We start from the raw sequence: 16,449 nt of genomic DNA on the forward strand, positions 1-16,449 counted from the left end.
TCTGAATAAACAGACACATACTAACTTTAACTACAGATGAATCTCTTAACCTCTCAGTACCAGGAAACTATGTCTATAAGTTACCAAAGAGTTGCTTTGGTAGAGAGTTTCGAAACTGGGAGTCCCTTGCACAGATGAAATCACAGGTCCAAATAAAAAAGATTCGGCCCAGCGTTCTAAACTATAAAGAACTTTGTGAATCCTGACTTTTCATTTAACATGGTAACCTATCAACACTGTTTCACCTGCAAATTTGATAAGCATCTCCTCTATGACTATGTGAGTCATAAATAAATCTGTTAAATAAATATAGGTCGTGCTGTGTGAAGGACAGTGGATGCAAAGGACATACTCCAAGAGGAAACATGCACCAGGTTTTGCACTGGCTTTACCTTAGTTCTACTTCATATAGTCTATACTCCAGCCAAACCGGACTAATTCCCTGTTCCCCAAACAGGCCCTATGTTCTTACCTTCTCGGGCTTTAGCTCACAAGCCCAAAACACTCTCCTTCCATCTTTTTGGCCACTGAATAGATCAATCAATCAATAAACATTTATTAAGCACCTATCCTGTGCCAGGAACGTGCGATCCTCATGCACCCTCCCTTTAAAAACCGACTTAGACACCGCTTCTGTGATAAAGCCTTCATTCATGCCCCTGACACTAACATTTCTATGGCTTCAAACAGTACTTCCAGAGAGTTATAAGCTTTTTGAGAGCAAGGACTGGGTCATGACTGTCTCCCACCCCACCCCTCAATGTTTAACCCTGCACTCTGAACACAGCAGATATCTGATGAATATTTGCTGACTGAACCCCCTCTCTCCTTTCCTCATCTCATTCACCTGAGAGAATGAACTCTGAAACACACTCTGGGGGCAGAGTCCCACCAGAACCCAATCCAAAGGCTGAAGAAAAAAAGGCAGGGGGGGGGGGGGGGGGAAGGGAGATTTTTTTTTTGGCCCATCACATGATTTCTTATACACTCTTGGCATGTGCCAATGTTTAGAGTGATGGATAAGGAGGCTGGGGAGGACAAGTGAGGCAGCAGAGAGGGGCTGAGCACAAAAAAGATTCTCTCATCCCTTTGACCATCAAACAGTCTCTTCTATAGTTTAGCCAAGAGGTTTTCTGCTTTGGCAGTCTGCCTCCTCTCGGGAGATGGACAAAAAAAGAGGGATGGAATGGGCTAGGAATGGGCATCATTCCCTTAGCCTTACTCTTCTGAGCAGCTTCTGTCTCCTGATTAGCTTTGGCCACTCCCTGGCGGATCTCCTCCAACCACAGCACAGCCCCAGGGTCCTTTGTTACCTAGAGTGGAGGTTAGAGAGGAAGAAAGATTAGGGACCAGTTTGGACTCCCAATTTGACAAGAGTTCCCCTGAAAACACACACAGACACAGACACACACAGACACACAGACACAGACAGACACACAGACACGTGCGCGCACACACACACACACACACACCCACGGGGTTAACTGGTCACTCTGACCTGACCTGGACCTTCTATCCCTATTCCTCTCATCCATCCTACCCACAGCCAGAAGGAGTGCCATCCTCTTAAAGGGTGCAAGGATTTAACTAGCAATTCACCAAAGAGGACGCAGAAATTGTGAACAAATGCTTAAAGAAGCTAAAACCTCACACTCATCAAAATAGCAAAAACAAATACCAACGATAAAAGGCTTGGTTAGCTGGTGGTTTGGGGAGACAGGTGGCCTTGGGCATTGGTGACTTTGCAAATGAACGTGCTTTCTGGATAGCAATCAGAAAGCCTATTAGTACTGGAAGGTGTGCTGGGCTTAGTGCTGGGACAGCTGGGTCCAAATTCCCGCACTGCTACCTACTAAGTGATCTTGGGTCAGTCACTAAGACTGTTTTCCCAGCTGTAGGATGGGAACAATACTTGCACTTCTACTTTGTTTTACAGGTTATTATGAGGAAAACTAAAATCAATCCATCAATCAACAAGCACTTAAGCCATTACTCTGTGCCGGGCACAGTGCTAGATGCTAGGACTATAAAGAGAGAGAAACAAAACAGTCCCTGTCCTCTGGGAGCTTATACTCCACAGGGAAAGAAGTTAAGTACACATATGTAGGGATATAAAAAACAGATACAAGATGATTGGGTGGGGGAGGATCAAAGTGGTCACTGAGCTGAATCTTACTAGAGGTTTTATGAGTTGGAAGTGAGGAGGGGGTGGAGTACAAAGGCACGGGGACAGGGAAGTGGGATGATGCATACAAATCCCAGGAAGAAAGCTGACTTCATCGTGAAGAGGAATAATGTCTAACAAGGCTAGAAAGGGAGTCTGAGGTCAGGTTATAAAGGGCTTCAAGTGCCAAAGAGAAGGGTTTATCTTGATCCCAGAGGTCATAAGAAGCCATTGGACTTTATTGAAAAGGGGAATGACATGGTCAGAAGTACACTTTAGGAAAATCACTTTGGCAGCTGTGTGGAAGAAAAACAGGAGTGGAGAGAGACTGGAGGCAGGGAGACCAGCAAGAAGGTGATTGTAATAGTCTAGGTGAGAGGTCTAAAGGCCTTAATTAGAGTGGTGACTTCGTGGGTAGGGAGAAGGGAACGCCTTTAAGAGATGTGGAGGTAGAAATGAAGGCAACCTCAGCAACTTCTATGGGATGAGGGAGAGGGTGGGGTCAAGAATGATCCAAGTTGGGAACCTGGGAGACTGGAAGAGGATGGTGGTGCTCTGAGCAGAAATTCTTGAAGTTCAAAAGAAGGGTGAATTTGGGATAAAAATTAATGAGGTCTGCTCGAGACATGTCGAAATGAAAGGAATAATACTTCCAAAGGTCTATTATTTCATCACTGTGGGTATCCTTTCTACACCAAAGATCAAGACCTCATCCATACCTTTCTAGACAATTTTAAGAATTGTTGTGGCCAAAATATAAATTCATGCCTTGGGGATGATCCTTCTGGTGTTGAGAATAACCACTGATCTTTTCACACAAAAGGAAGATGGATAACTGACCATCTCTTGTGACCTTGTAGTTCCACCACTGGAATAATACTCTAACTGTTTAACAAAAACTTATTAAGCACCTGTTACAGGCCAGACACTGTGCTGAACACTGCAGATACAAAGACAGGAATGAAATCGTCCCTGTTCTCAAGGATCTTACATTCTATTAGGGGAGACAACTAATGGATGCAAAATAAATCTAAAAACCAACTTTATTGGGAATGGGGGGGAGGGGGAGGTGGCAGCACCTGGTTATGTCCAGACCTGTGCTTTCCATTAGGACAACAGAGCAGGAACTCCCTCAAATGGATTCAGAGCCTAATTGGCCTATAATTTAGTCTCAAGGATTTTTCTGGGATACTGAGAGGTTGAAGTGATTTGCCCCAGGTCATACAACTAATAGGCAGTGAGACAGCACTGGTTAGAGTACTAGACTTGAAGTCAGGAAGACCTGAGTTCAAATCCAGGCTCAGACCAGCTGTATGACCCCAGGCAAGTCACCCCATCTGCCTTAGTTTCCTCAGTTATAAAATGGAGATAATAATAGCATCTACCTCCCAGGGATGCTATAGAGAGCAAAAGAGAGAATATTTGTAAGCACTATGGAAACCTTAACATACAACATAAATACTGACTTTTACCATTATTTCAAACTTTGGCTTTATTATTATGTGTCAGAGGTGAATCTTAGACTCAATCTTAAAGACTCTCAAAGAAACTTCTCTCCATATTCTATCTACTACACTTTAAGTTCTCTTCTCTATAAAGATTTTTATGGTTATGTTATTTGTAATGTGGGGAAAAACTGGAAACTGAGTAAATAGTCAACAGCTGGGGAATACACCACCTATATTGTAGCACTACCTTTGAAGTCAGAGGAACTGAGCTCAACTATTGCTTCTGACACTGTCTGTGTCACCTTGGGCAAGTCATTTAACTTCCCTGGGCCTGTTTCCTTATCTGTAAAATGAGGGAATGGGACTAGTTGGCCTCTGCAGCCCCTTGTAGGTCTAAATCTACAATTCTGTAATTTCTATAAAGAAAACATTTATTCTATAAAGCAAGACCTTTCTAGAACTAGGAATACATTTACTGATATTCAAACATATAATCAATAAGGACTGAGATGTTCCAAAACAGGGATTCTTGAGCAGGGATCTTTGAATTTGGATGGGGAAAAAAACATATCTTTTTTTTTTTTACTACCTTCTAATGAACATTTAGCATTTCCTTCAATTATGTATTTAAAAAAAAAAACAAACCTTATTTTAAGAAAGGGTCCATAAGCTTTACCAGACTGCCAAAGGGATCCATGCAACAAAAAAAGGTAAGAACTGCTATTTTAGTATGTTATTGTGGGGGTAGAATTTGGAACAAATAATAGACTAGCTTCAGAAGACCTGGATTAAAAATATTTACTGGATATGTGACTGCAGGCAAATCACTTAACATCCCCAGCATCAGTTTCCTCAGCTGTAAAATGGGAATAATAGTACCACATACTTGCAGGGCTGTGGTAAAGAAAGCTTTTTGTATACCTTAAGCACTGTAGATGTATGAGTTATTCTTATCTGAATGTTTAAAAAATTTTAAATTATAGGGGTTCAATATTTACTGAATTCTTTTTTTTAAAGTAAAGTTCATAAGGAAAAAAGAAATTGGGTTCTTCAATATAACACATGCACACAAAAAATTCCCTCCTTCTTCAGGAATCTATAATGACTCTCTCTTGCCTGTTGGATCAGGTCCTACCTCTTGAGTTTGGCTTGAGGATTTCTACCCTGAATCATCTCCTCTGGGCCCTAATCATTCTGCCAGGACAGAACACCACTCCAGCTTGGCTCAGACCCTTCCCCCAATCTTTAAGTTATTCCCTCTGCTTGTCATGCTCTCTGACTCCTACCTCCTGCTTAGCTCCTTTCTCTTTCCCCACCCTGTTTTTTCTATATTCTCCTCCTCTGGGAAGCCACTCCAGGTTCCTTCCAATGGCTCCCCTCCTTCCTCTGGGATTACAGGACACACAGACTTTAAGAGACTATTTGTTCCAGGCCTTTCATTTCCCAGATGAGAAAACAGGTGGGAAGAGAGAAGATAAGTGACTTAGCTTAGATCATACAATTAGACGGTAAAGCCAGTATTTGAACCCATGGCATCATGCTGCTTTCCTGTCTTTCTGTGTCCTTTGGGCACCTCTTTTTCTCCTTTTATTCTCCCAGTGTCTAGGATGGGGCACTGTATACAATCAATGCTCAGTCATTGTTGTAAATTAGATAATTCTTTTTTAAAATATATTTTTATTTCATTAAATATTTCCCAGTTTTTTTTTAAAATTTTAATATTTCCTTTTTAAGACAGTTCTAAATTCTCACCCTCCCTTCCAACCCTTCCACTTCCTTGAAAAGGCAAGCAATTTGTTAATCGATTATGTATGTGAAGTCATGCAAAACATATTTCCATATTAGCCATGTTGCAGAAGAAAACACAAACAAAAAAATAAAGTTTTTCTTAAAAGTATGCTTCTTCTCTGAGGTATCACATCACATCTATCAGATTGGCTAACACGACAAAACAGGAAAATGATAGATGTTGGAGACAATGCAGGGAAATTGGAACACTAATGCATGGCACTAATGCATTGCTGGTGGAGTTGTGAGCTGATTCAACCACTTTGGAGAGCAATTTGGAACTATGCCCAAAGGGCCATAAAACTGTGATCTAGCAACACCACCACTAGGTCTGTAGCCCAAAGAGATCTAAAAAAGGGAAAGGGACCCACAAGTACAAAAATATTTACAGCAGCTCTTTATGTTGTGGCAAAGAATTGGAAATTGAGGGGATGCCCATCACTTGGGGAATGGCTGAAGAAGCTATGAATGTAATGGAATACTACTGTTCCATAAGAAATGATGAGTAGATGGATTTCGGAAAAACCTGGAAAGACTTGCACAAACTGATGCTGAGTGAAGTGAGCAGAACTAGGAGAGCAATGGGCACGTTAACAGTAACAATGTGCTAGACTTAGCTCTTCTGAGTAATGCAATGATCTAAGATAATTCCAAAAGATTTATGATATCCACATCCAGAGAAATAACTATGGAGTCTAAATGCAGATTGAAACATACTATTTTCCCTCTTTTTTCTTTCTCGTGGTTTTCCCTTCTGTTCTGATTCTTTCACAACATGACTAATGGGGAAATATCTTTCATATGATCATACATGGATAGCCTATATCAAATTGCATGCCTTCTTGGGCATGGGGAGGGAGGAAAAATTTAGAACCCCAAATCTTATAAAAGTGCATGTTGAAAACTAAAAATTAATTGAGAAGAAATTATTTTGTTACTTTGAAAAGAATGGAAATGTAAATTTCATTTTTTTTTTATTTTTTATTTTGTAATGTTTAACAATCACTGCCATACAATTGCGATTTTATCCCTCCCCACCTACTCCCCACTACCCCCCTCCCTCCCCACGACTGCAATACAATTCTGTATAGATTCTACATATACTTTCCTATTGAGTATATTTTCACTATAGTCATGCTATGTAGTCAGACTAAGATAAATGAAAGAAATCGTATAACAAATCAGAACATGATACACAAACACATACACATACACAAACATGATCTGCTACAATATGTGAGTGACTTCCATATTTCTCTCTCTGAGTGTGGCAGGCATTTTGCCTTGAGATCCTCCATTGGGATTTTTTTTTTTTTGGTAAGAAGTTCTTGTGTTATTACAAAAATCTAAGTCTACCAGAAAAAACTCTCACACACTGTGGTTGTTGCTGTGCATAAAGTTCTCCTGGTTCTGCTCCTTTCACTCAGCATCAGGTCATATAAGTCCTTCCAGGCCTCTCTGAAGTCTTCTTGTTCATCATTTCTTATGGCACAATAGTACTCCATTACATTCATATACCATAATTTATTCAGCCATTCCCCAATTGATGGACATCCCCTTGACTTCCAGTTTTTGGCAACTACATAGAGTGCTGCTATAAATATTTTTGTACATGTGGGACCCTTTCCCATTTTTATGATCTCTTGGGGATATAGTCCTAGTAGCGATATTGCTGGGTCAAAGGGTATGCACATTTTTGTAGCCCTTTGGGCATAGTTCCAAATTGCTCTCCAGAATGGTTGGATGCGCTCGCAGCTCCACCAACAATGAATTAGTGTTCCAACTTTCCCACATCCTCTCCAGCAGTAAATTTCATTTTTAAAAGCCATACTAGCCACAAGAATTCAAAAAAATTAAATATTTGTGTTAACATTTAATTCTGAGCTTATCAAGACTTAAACAAAATAAGTCCTACTAGGAAAATACTTTCTTGATGATCTGGTCACATCATTGCAGAACTGTGTTACGTTGCATTTTGTTTTTTAGTAAAAATTTATTTTGCAAACAAGGTGGGAAAGGTCTGCTTCAATCTATATTCAGAATGCATCAGTTCTCTCTGTAGAGATGGATAGCATTTTCCAATATGTGACCTAGATAATTCTCAAGCCTACCTGGGCCTTCTTTCTCTTGGCAGATGTCAGGACATGGTGGTACAGGGGGCCAACAGGGACAGTGACATTATCCAGGCCAGCAGAAGGTAACAGTAGGGCACTCAAGGTCTTCTCTGGTTTTCTCTGATCCAGGGCCTCATTGATGAGACTGACTGCAAGGATCTCTGGTGGAACAGAAAAGGCTACTAAGGAAGGGGAGCCAAGGTTGCATTCTGCGATTAGAATGCATAGCAAACAAAAACCGTTGTAATGACCAGTACTGGGGGTTGTGAGTCTGACCCCCGACATGATCCATCCCTTCTAAGACCCAACTCACGCTCTGTCTCCTCTTGGACCTGACCATTGACTTGGTTCACAGTGGTCTGCAAGTCATTCCAGCTCAGGAAGGTCCCGGCCTCATTCCGTTCCTGCCACAGGCTTTCCAGGGCATCAAAATAACTGAGGATTAAGGAAAGAGAAGGTAAGTTGGGAGATTTGGGATCTCATAGCACTCTGGAGAGACAGAGGATTTTATCTCCCAATGAGAAACTAAAGCCCACAGAAGAGGCTAAAAATAGTAATCACTTAAATTTATCTAAGTGCTTTAAAGGTTACAAAGTGATTTCTCTACAACAACCCCATGAGGTAGACAGTACAAGTATTGGTATCCTCATTTTGCAGATAAGGAGACAGGTTCAGAGGTGAAAAGATTTCATAAGTACTAAATCTCAAAGCCAGGTCTTGAATCCAGGATCCAGTCATCTTATCACTATCCACCATCTTTCCACCAGCCCCACAGTCAAGAGGACAACCAGATTACATCTCCTTCTCTTTTCCACAAGATCAGGATCATCTTCCAGACTTCTTGAGGGGAAGCACAGGTAGTGACTTCATGCTGGAGCAGAGATGTCTAGAATTCAAGCCTAACACAGAAGGTCATTTTCAAAGTCAAAGACCATGGACTTGCTCCTAGGACATGGACTATTTCAGAATCTTGTTTTCTTGGTGCTAAAGACCTGTAAACTTGCCAAAATACAAAAGGATCATACTTTTAAGTCTGTCCTTTCCTCCCCTTTCCATACTCTGACAGTCCTGACAGACTGGCCTCCCTCACCTAGCTGCCCTCTTTTCACTTATTAGGCAGTTAATAAATGCTTTTCAATGGATGGATAATCTGCAAAATGGGCCTAATAATATTTGCACTATTGACCTCACAAAGCTATAAGGAAAGCACTTTGTAACCCTTAAAAGTTATCATGGAGAAATATCATTGTTTTCATTTCAGCTGCCTGCTTCTCTTCCAACCCTGAGATCTTAAAGGTTCTATGCCTTGCTTACCGCTGGGCATTCTGTCCATCCACTTCAGCCAGGCCCAAAGCTGGGCTCCCCAGACTGTTCCAGAAGCCCCCAGCATCTCCTGCCTCCAGGTACCGATTAATCAGGGCAACAGCAGAGAGCATCTCCAAAGCCACAAAGAGTTCCTCCTGAGCCAGTTCCTAGAAAAGCGGCATGAAAGTCTCCTTGACAAATCGGCAGCCTTGAGGATAACCCCCGCCCCAGACTAACAGGAATTAGAAAGACTCAAGTTAGAATCCTGCTTCAGGTGATTACGAGCTGTGTGACCCTAACTAAATCACTTAACCACTCTCAGATTCAGTTTCCTCATCTATAAAATGAGGATAACAAACGTACCTACCTCCCAGGATTCTGGTGGGGATCCAATGAGGTAACACATACAAAACGCTTTGCAAATCTCAAAGTGTTACATATAAGTGACATTTATTATTACCATACAATCTCACATCTCACTAGCCTCCATTCCCATTGCACATTGGCTCTTTCTTCCTAGTAGTATGTGTACATCTCCCAGTCCTGGCCCAACCTGCTCCTGCCCTCCCCCAAACTTCCAGCCTTCCATTAGAATCCTCTGGATTCAATGCCCTATCCACTGGACTCCCTGAATCCTAGTCTTCCCCCAGTCAACACCCCCTCCCCCACCCCTGCTCTTCTCCTCCCTTCCAGGCTTTTCCATCCCCCACCACAGGTAGAACTCTGGCCCGCTGGATCTTGTTCCTGTGTCTGTGCTCTGGAGAAGTGGAATCTCCCCCAAGGACTAGGGCTGTCCCTTTTCTTCCCTTCAGATCCCTCCTTATGGCTTAAGCGGGGTACTAGTATTACCTTAGAGGCTAGATTTTATTAAATCAGTAAGATTTCTGTTCTAGTAATGGGCAGAGGTATCCCATGACTATCCATAATCTGTCCAGTTGTTAGGAGACCCTGTGTCCCCTTCTCGTGACTCACCCTTTCTTGTTGTCGCTGAATCAAACTTAGTTCCTGCTGGTACATGGATTCAGCAAAGGGGTACACCTCAGGCAACTGGGCTTCAGGGCACATGAGTTGCCTCACCGTATCTGCTGCCAGCCCTCTCCGGATGGCTCTATTGATCCGTCTCACAGCCTGGAGCACTGGTAGGGGTAGAGGAAAGTTCATTTAGCTGGTCACTTAAGCAAAGTATGTGCCCCCAATCCAGCTCTACCCCCCAATGTGGCAGTATCAACTGGTTTAAACAACCACTCCGCATACCAAATGACCCAACAATGCCATTTCTAGGACCACGCCCTGAGGATGCTGTTAAATAGGGAAAGGGAACTTTCAGGACAAAAACAAACCTAGCTGCTTTGTTTGTAATGGCATGAAGCTGGAAACAATATCTATGTCTTCCCACTGGGGAATGGATGAATAATTATATCAGCAATGGTATATTAATATAAAATGACAGATTTAATGACTGTAAAGAAACAAGGAATGGATTGTATGAAGTGACACAAGCAGAAGACAGTAGAATTTAAAAAAACAAATCACCAAAGACACTAACTGTGACTTGTTTTAGAACACTACCACCTCCACCATGACTACGGCAGCACTGTAGCTTAATACAAAAAGCATTAGAGCTAGACTTGAACTCCAAAGAACTTACATTCAAATCCCAGTTCCAGCACTTGGTTGCTATGTGACTTATGTGAACAAGCCACTTTAGCCTCCTAAGCAGTTTCTTCATCTGTGAAATGGGCACAACAACACATACTATCTATCTCACAGGGGTGTTAAGTTGACAATGCTTTGTGAACCTTAAAATGCTGCAGAAACGTACATTATCGTAATGTTTAAAAAAACAAAATGATAGCAGAACCTTATTTAAGCACAGAGACAGAAAAGAAAGCAGAAAAAGATAGATTGTAAATAAATTGCTGGCTCCTCACCACGTAGATGAATTTTTAGAATAAACTTGGTGGATAGAATAAACTTGGCAGAAGAGGGAGAAGGGAAGGAGGGTGCCCTCAGGTGGCCAGGTACCACAGCAGTAGTGGGAGGGTGTGGGGTGGGGTCAGATAATTTAGAATTGAATATGGCAGTCTCTGAACTTAGAAAACCTTGATGCTCATCAAAAAAAAAGGTCAGGTTCTTGTTCTTAGCATCATAAACTGACTTCCATTCTGCCACAAGGGCCAAGCTGAAACCTTGTTGGGTCCCTGGCAAAAGCCTTCACCCTAAGAAGGACTATATCTGATGTGAGTTCTGATGTAAGACTCTTAGTTTTGCCATGTGATAAAGGGCTTTTGTCACCATCAGATGCCTCCCTGACAAGGGACATTTCATTTTTTAATGCAAGGTCTACCTGGCCTGAAATAAATTTGCCTGATTGCATGCCATGAATCGCTTGTCACACGGGGCTGATTTTGTCTTCTTGGTGGATAAGTTTAACAACTGTATAATAAATCCTCTGCAATTTTTTAGTTGAGAGGAAAGAAAAAGAAAAACGTCTGGACTTGCTACCTTAGGCCAGAGATAAATTACTGGCAAGGTCGATATTTTAAGAGGAATTCCTAGGCCAAAGGCCTGGTGAATTCCATGAAAAATCTGATTCCATGGGAAGTTCCAGCAAAACCCCTCAGCCTAGGGCAGTCCTATAGCAAGCTATCAGGCAAAAATGTTGCCCTGTCAAGATAAGCAAACAATCAACAAGCATTTATTAAGCACCTACTACATGCATATCGGGTACTGTGCATGGCACTGGAGATACAAAGGTAAAAACAAAATTATCCCCTGAGACAATGTGTATAATAGAACATATACAAAATAAATTTAATGTAATTTGGAGAGGGAAAGCTGGGGGCAGGGGAAGTCTCTGTACAGAAGGTGGTACTTGAGTCTTGAAGTAATAAAGGAGTCTCAGAAGTGGAGGACGGGAAGGAACACATTTCAGGCAGAGATGAAGGGTACTCTGTGTGTGTGTGTGTGTGTGTGTGTGTGTGTGTGTGTGTGTGTGTGAGTGCATGAATGTATGTGTGCGTGAGTGTAAGTGTAAGTGTGTGTGCGTGAGTGTGTGTGTGTGTGTGTGTGAGTGCATGCATGTATGTGTGCGTGAGTGTAAGTGTAAGTGTGTGTGCGTGAGTGTGTGTGTGTGTGTGTGTGTGTGAGTGCATGCATGTATGTGTGCGTGAGTGTAAGTGTAAGTGTGTGTGCGTGAGTGTGTGTGTGTGTGTGTGTGTGTGTGTGTGTGTGTGTGTGTGTGTGTGTTTGGAACAGCAAGAAAGCCAATTTAGTTGGACCAGACAGAGCATGGGAAAAGGGAAGGATGTCTAATGAGACCGGAAAGGTAGGCAGGGGCCAAGTGGTGAGGACTTTTAAAGCCAAGGAAGGGGGTTTATATTTGATTCTAGAAGTAGTCAGGAACCAATGGAATTAATTGAATAGGGTAATGACAGGGTAAGGCTTACACTTTGAGAAAAATCACTCCAGCAGCTGAGTAAAGAATGGTTTAAAGAGACAATATTGAAGCTAAGAAACTAGTTAAGAGACTATTATAACAATCTAGGTGAGAGGTATGAGCAGGGCCCTGAAGTAGGGTGATGGTTGTATGAGTGGAGAGAAGGAAATGGACTGGAGATGTGGAGACTAAAACAGGATTTGACCACTGAACAGATATGTGGACTGATGGAGAGTTATAAGTCAAGTGTAACAATGAGGATGCAGAATGTGGAAAAACGGTGATGCCCTTCCACAAAAATAGGCAAGTCTGGAAGGGGGGAGAGATTGGGGAAAAGATAATGAGGTGTTTTCTTGGTTTTGTTTTTACATATGTTGAGTTTGAGAAGACTATGGGACATCCAATTTAAAATGTCCATTAAGCAACAGTGATCTGGGTGCTCTTAGTATTCAGGGCCTGGAAATTGTGGAGGTGACACAAAGTAAAAGGTTTTAAGACAATAATTACCACAAGATGGAGTTGAGCAGAAATCGTTAACCAGTCAGATTTAAAGCAGCATTTCTTATCTGCTGGTCTATACCAAATTTTTACCAGTGCACAAAACTTCTTACCACCAAACAATTCTTAGTTCTCAAACTCTATAAGCTTTAAAAACTGGCTTCTTCCTCCTTCCTATCCTTGCCCCCAGATCTTATGTCCTTGACCACTGAAAGACACTAAGCTAAGGCTTCAGAAGAAAGAACAATTCAAGAAAAGAATGCAGAGATTTTACTGGTCCACAGTGTAATCTGAGTTAGGAAATACTGCTTTAGAATCAGAAGGGTATCATGTTTCTAGGCATTTGATTTCTTATAAATCTTGCTACAGAGTATATCTCTGTTTACTCATTTCTTATAAAAAGGAATCTTCTTATTCCTCTTATAAAAAGGTATTTTAACAAATGGATATTATATAAATGTAATAAATTACATATAAAATTTATACATAATTGTAACATTATGGATATTTATACAATAGCCAAAGCAATAAGAAAAATCTATCTTACTAAGCAGCGAGAAATTGTACTAAGCAAAGATACTGAAAGGAATTCTCCACAGATAAGTGATTTAAATGTCCCTTCTCCTAGGCATATTAGTAGTTTCTTGGAAGGCAAATAACCTTTGAAATTTGGACTGGACATCACACTTTACCTGACCGCTCAGTTTTGTTGCAAAGGCTAGGACAGGCAGCAGCTACTGGGAAAGAAGAAGAAGAATGCCCAGAAGAAAATAACCCAGCACTAAGGAGCACGCATGCTTTACAGATCTAAGCCTGCGTTAGTAATAAGCAAAGAGCAAGATCCCAAATTCCTTAAACACATTCTGCAATTGTCTTCTAAGCATTATCAAGCAGTCCAGGAACAAAGTAGGTTCTATGCAGGAGAACTGTCATGTCCTTGAGAGAGCTGACAACCAGTCTAGGTCAATCCTCCATCATAGGGCAGGGGACTTACTAGCAAGTTCCTGATCGCCTTTAGCATTGGCTGCAGCCACACCAGCCTGGACTTCCTCCTTCTCCAGGATTTCTACCAAGCCCAGCTCCTGTAAGAGGCAAAAGATTACTCTGAGAGTTATGATTATTTATGTACATGTGATACCCACCCCCATTACACTGTAAGCTACTCCCAGTGATAGTCATTTTTTACCTTTGCATCCTCAGAACCCAGCACACTGTTTTGTATATAGTAGGTGCTTAATAAATAAATATTCAATGGAACAGGAGTGGTCTATCCTAGCTCTAGGGTGGAAGAGGCAGAGAGCAGAGAGGGGATCTCTAAGAGGGGACTCTCTTGAGGCCAGGTAGGATTTCCTCCCCTCTCCCTCTCTCCTCAGACTTACCAGTGCTTTCTGTTCTCTGTCTAAACTCAGTTGCTCCAGGTACCAGTCACCAAAATCCCTCCTCACTCCTCGAAGAGCCAAAGCTGAGTCACAGAGGGCTTCGAGCAAGGCCCCAGAATTCTGTCTTTCCAGAGATTCGTCAATGGCCTCCAGAGCTCCATGAACTAAAAAAAACCCAGGCTTAGGTCTGGGCAATTTGAAAGGGACCAGAGGCCTTAGAACGTTCTCAATCTGCCCCTACCTCCTGACATCAGTAACCAGAATCACATGAAGCCAGTAGTACTCTGACTCCCATACCTATAAAGGTTTTCTCAGCTCAGACTCTGCTCCAACCAGGCAAACCTATGCCTCTCCCCTGACCTGGGTCTTTGAATGAGCTGTTCCCCCCAAACACTTTTCTTTCTCAACTTCATTTCTTCCCCAAATCTTCCTTCCCAACCTTTTCTCATACCTCCTCCCTTCAGAAAGCCATGATTCTTTTTCTTTTGGTCCTTAGCATTTGCCTCTCAAATGGCAACTCATTAAGGACAAGGATCAATGTTTCTACAGGTATGCAGTTTGCATTTGCCACAGGAAGGAAAAAGAATATGAAAGCTTCATTCTAATCTGGTCAAGATAAGGGAGGTGGGGAGTTGGGGGAAAGGGAGAGAATGGATTAAAAAAGAGGTGTCAAACACACAGGCCCTGAACCAGACTAAAAATATCATTGGGAAATAGTAAATAAATAAAAATGCAGCATATATTACATTATTACATTTTAAAACTAAGTCAATATGTGGCCCACAAGCACTCTTATGCATAGCTTAGTGGCTCCCATTTCTATCTAAGTTTTACTTCACTGGACCAAAGGATGTTAACAAGGAATTCTTGGTGACACTTGCCACAAATTTCATCAGAAGAGGCTGAGACAGCAAGGTAGCAACTTCCTGGGTTACAAGGGGTCCTTTGTATAAATGCATATATCTTAAACACCAGAAAACCCCACTCTCCTTGGCCCATGGTGATTTATTTTTACAATAAGTCAATTACTGTGTGTTACAACGAATTTTACAGAAAGGGAAACTGAGGTGCTCTCTTTCTCTTAAAGCAGGGAAAATTCCCCACTTCCTTTCACAGCGTGATCAGCAACACATTGGAGTCCAACCTCCTGAGTTTAAATCTCAGTTCCCCTACTTACCTGTGACCTTGAATCATTTCATTTCTCAGGGGCTCCAGTTACCTGTCTGTACCACTGGGGCTGAGTATGGGGGTGCTGGACCAGATAACGTTTAAATGTTCCTCCAGTTCTAATTCCTTTGGTCCCAAAATCTCAAGTAGGGGTTAAAATTTTCAAACTTCAACTAGGACAGGCAAATGCTTTGTTCAGGCTCTGGCTACACACCCTGCTCTGGGTGTGTGTGTGAAGCTTCATATTCTTCTGTCCCCTCTTACCATTGACTTGGTTGATATTGCCCTGTATCTCTGCCTGAGTCAAGTATCGGTCATAGATGTCATGGCTCTCTCCGTCATCCTGGAGGTACTAAGAAGAGGGTGAAGAGGCTAGCAATGAGATAAGGTCTCATGTTACTATTTCTCCCTCCCCCATTCCATCAGATTTTAGTCAACTCTTCTGGGTTCCTCAACTCCCACCATTCCAGAGGTCTAACCTAGTCCAGTTAAGCTAAACTTCAGAAGCTCTAGGGATAGAGTCCAGTCTTATCTAGTAACATCTCAGGGTCTCTGTTCTTCATAGAGATTGAGCCCAGGAATCCTCCTCCATAGATCCCTGGCCTTTTAGAGCCCAAAATACTAATCCTCGTCCTCTTCTTAGATCCCTACCTCTGAGCCAATGAGGCAGCACAGTGGGCCTGGAATCAGGAAGACTTGAGTTAAAATTCAGCCTCAAATACTTACTAGCTATGTCGCCTTGGGCAAGTCACTTAATTTCTGTCTGTCTCAGTTTCCTCAACTGTAATATGGGGATAATAACAGCATCTACTTCCCAAGGGTTTTTGTGATAATTAAATGAGATGATGTTTGTAAAGTGCACACAGTAAGCACTATATAAATGCTTATTCCCTTCCCTTTTAGTTCAATTCAGTTCAACAATTTTTCAGTGCCTACTGTGAGCTGAGTACTATGTCAGGCTATAAGAAATTTTTATTATTATAATAACTGACATACTTTAAAGTTTACAAAACATTTTCGATACAGCATCTCATTTGAGTCTCACAACAATTCTGGGAAGGAAGTACTACTGGTGGTATTATCCTAATTTTACAGAAAGGGAAAATGAGACTCATAAAGGTTAAGTATAATGCCTATGGTCACATGG

At 41.8% G+C, this 16,449-nt stretch overlaps 1 protein-coding gene across 1 annotated transcript in view; it reads right to left on the reverse strand.

Moving 5' to 3' along the window:
- IQGAP3 (IQ motif containing GTPase activating protein 3) overlaps window positions 1–16,449 on the reverse strand; it is a 66,915-nt gene that overhangs the window by 31,494 nt on the left and 18,972 nt on the right. The window contains exons 9-16 of the mRNA XM_072647252.1: window positions 15,567–15,654; window positions 14,136–14,299; window positions 13,751–13,838; window positions 9,792–9,955; window positions 8,829–8,986; window positions 7,828–7,949; window positions 7,512–7,675; window positions 1,223–1,313 (exon numbers count right to left, since the gene is read on the reverse strand). Coding sequence (XP_072503353.1) covers window positions 1,223–1,313; window positions 7,512–7,675; window positions 7,828–7,949; window positions 8,829–8,986; window positions 9,792–9,955; window positions 13,751–13,838; window positions 14,136–14,299; window positions 15,567–15,654 — 1,039 coding nt within the window. The remainder of the gene's footprint in view (window positions 1–1,222; window positions 1,314–7,511; window positions 7,676–7,827; window positions 7,950–8,828; window positions 8,987–9,791; window positions 9,956–13,750; window positions 13,839–14,135; window positions 14,300–15,566; window positions 15,655–16,449) is intronic.

The sequence above is a fragment of the Notamacropus eugenii genome, chromosome 2 (assembly GCF_028372415.1).
Source record: "Notamacropus eugenii isolate mMacEug1 chromosome 2, mMacEug1.pri_v2, whole genome shotgun sequence".
NCBI lineage: Eukaryota > Metazoa > Chordata > Mammalia > Diprotodontia > Macropodidae > Notamacropus > Notamacropus eugenii.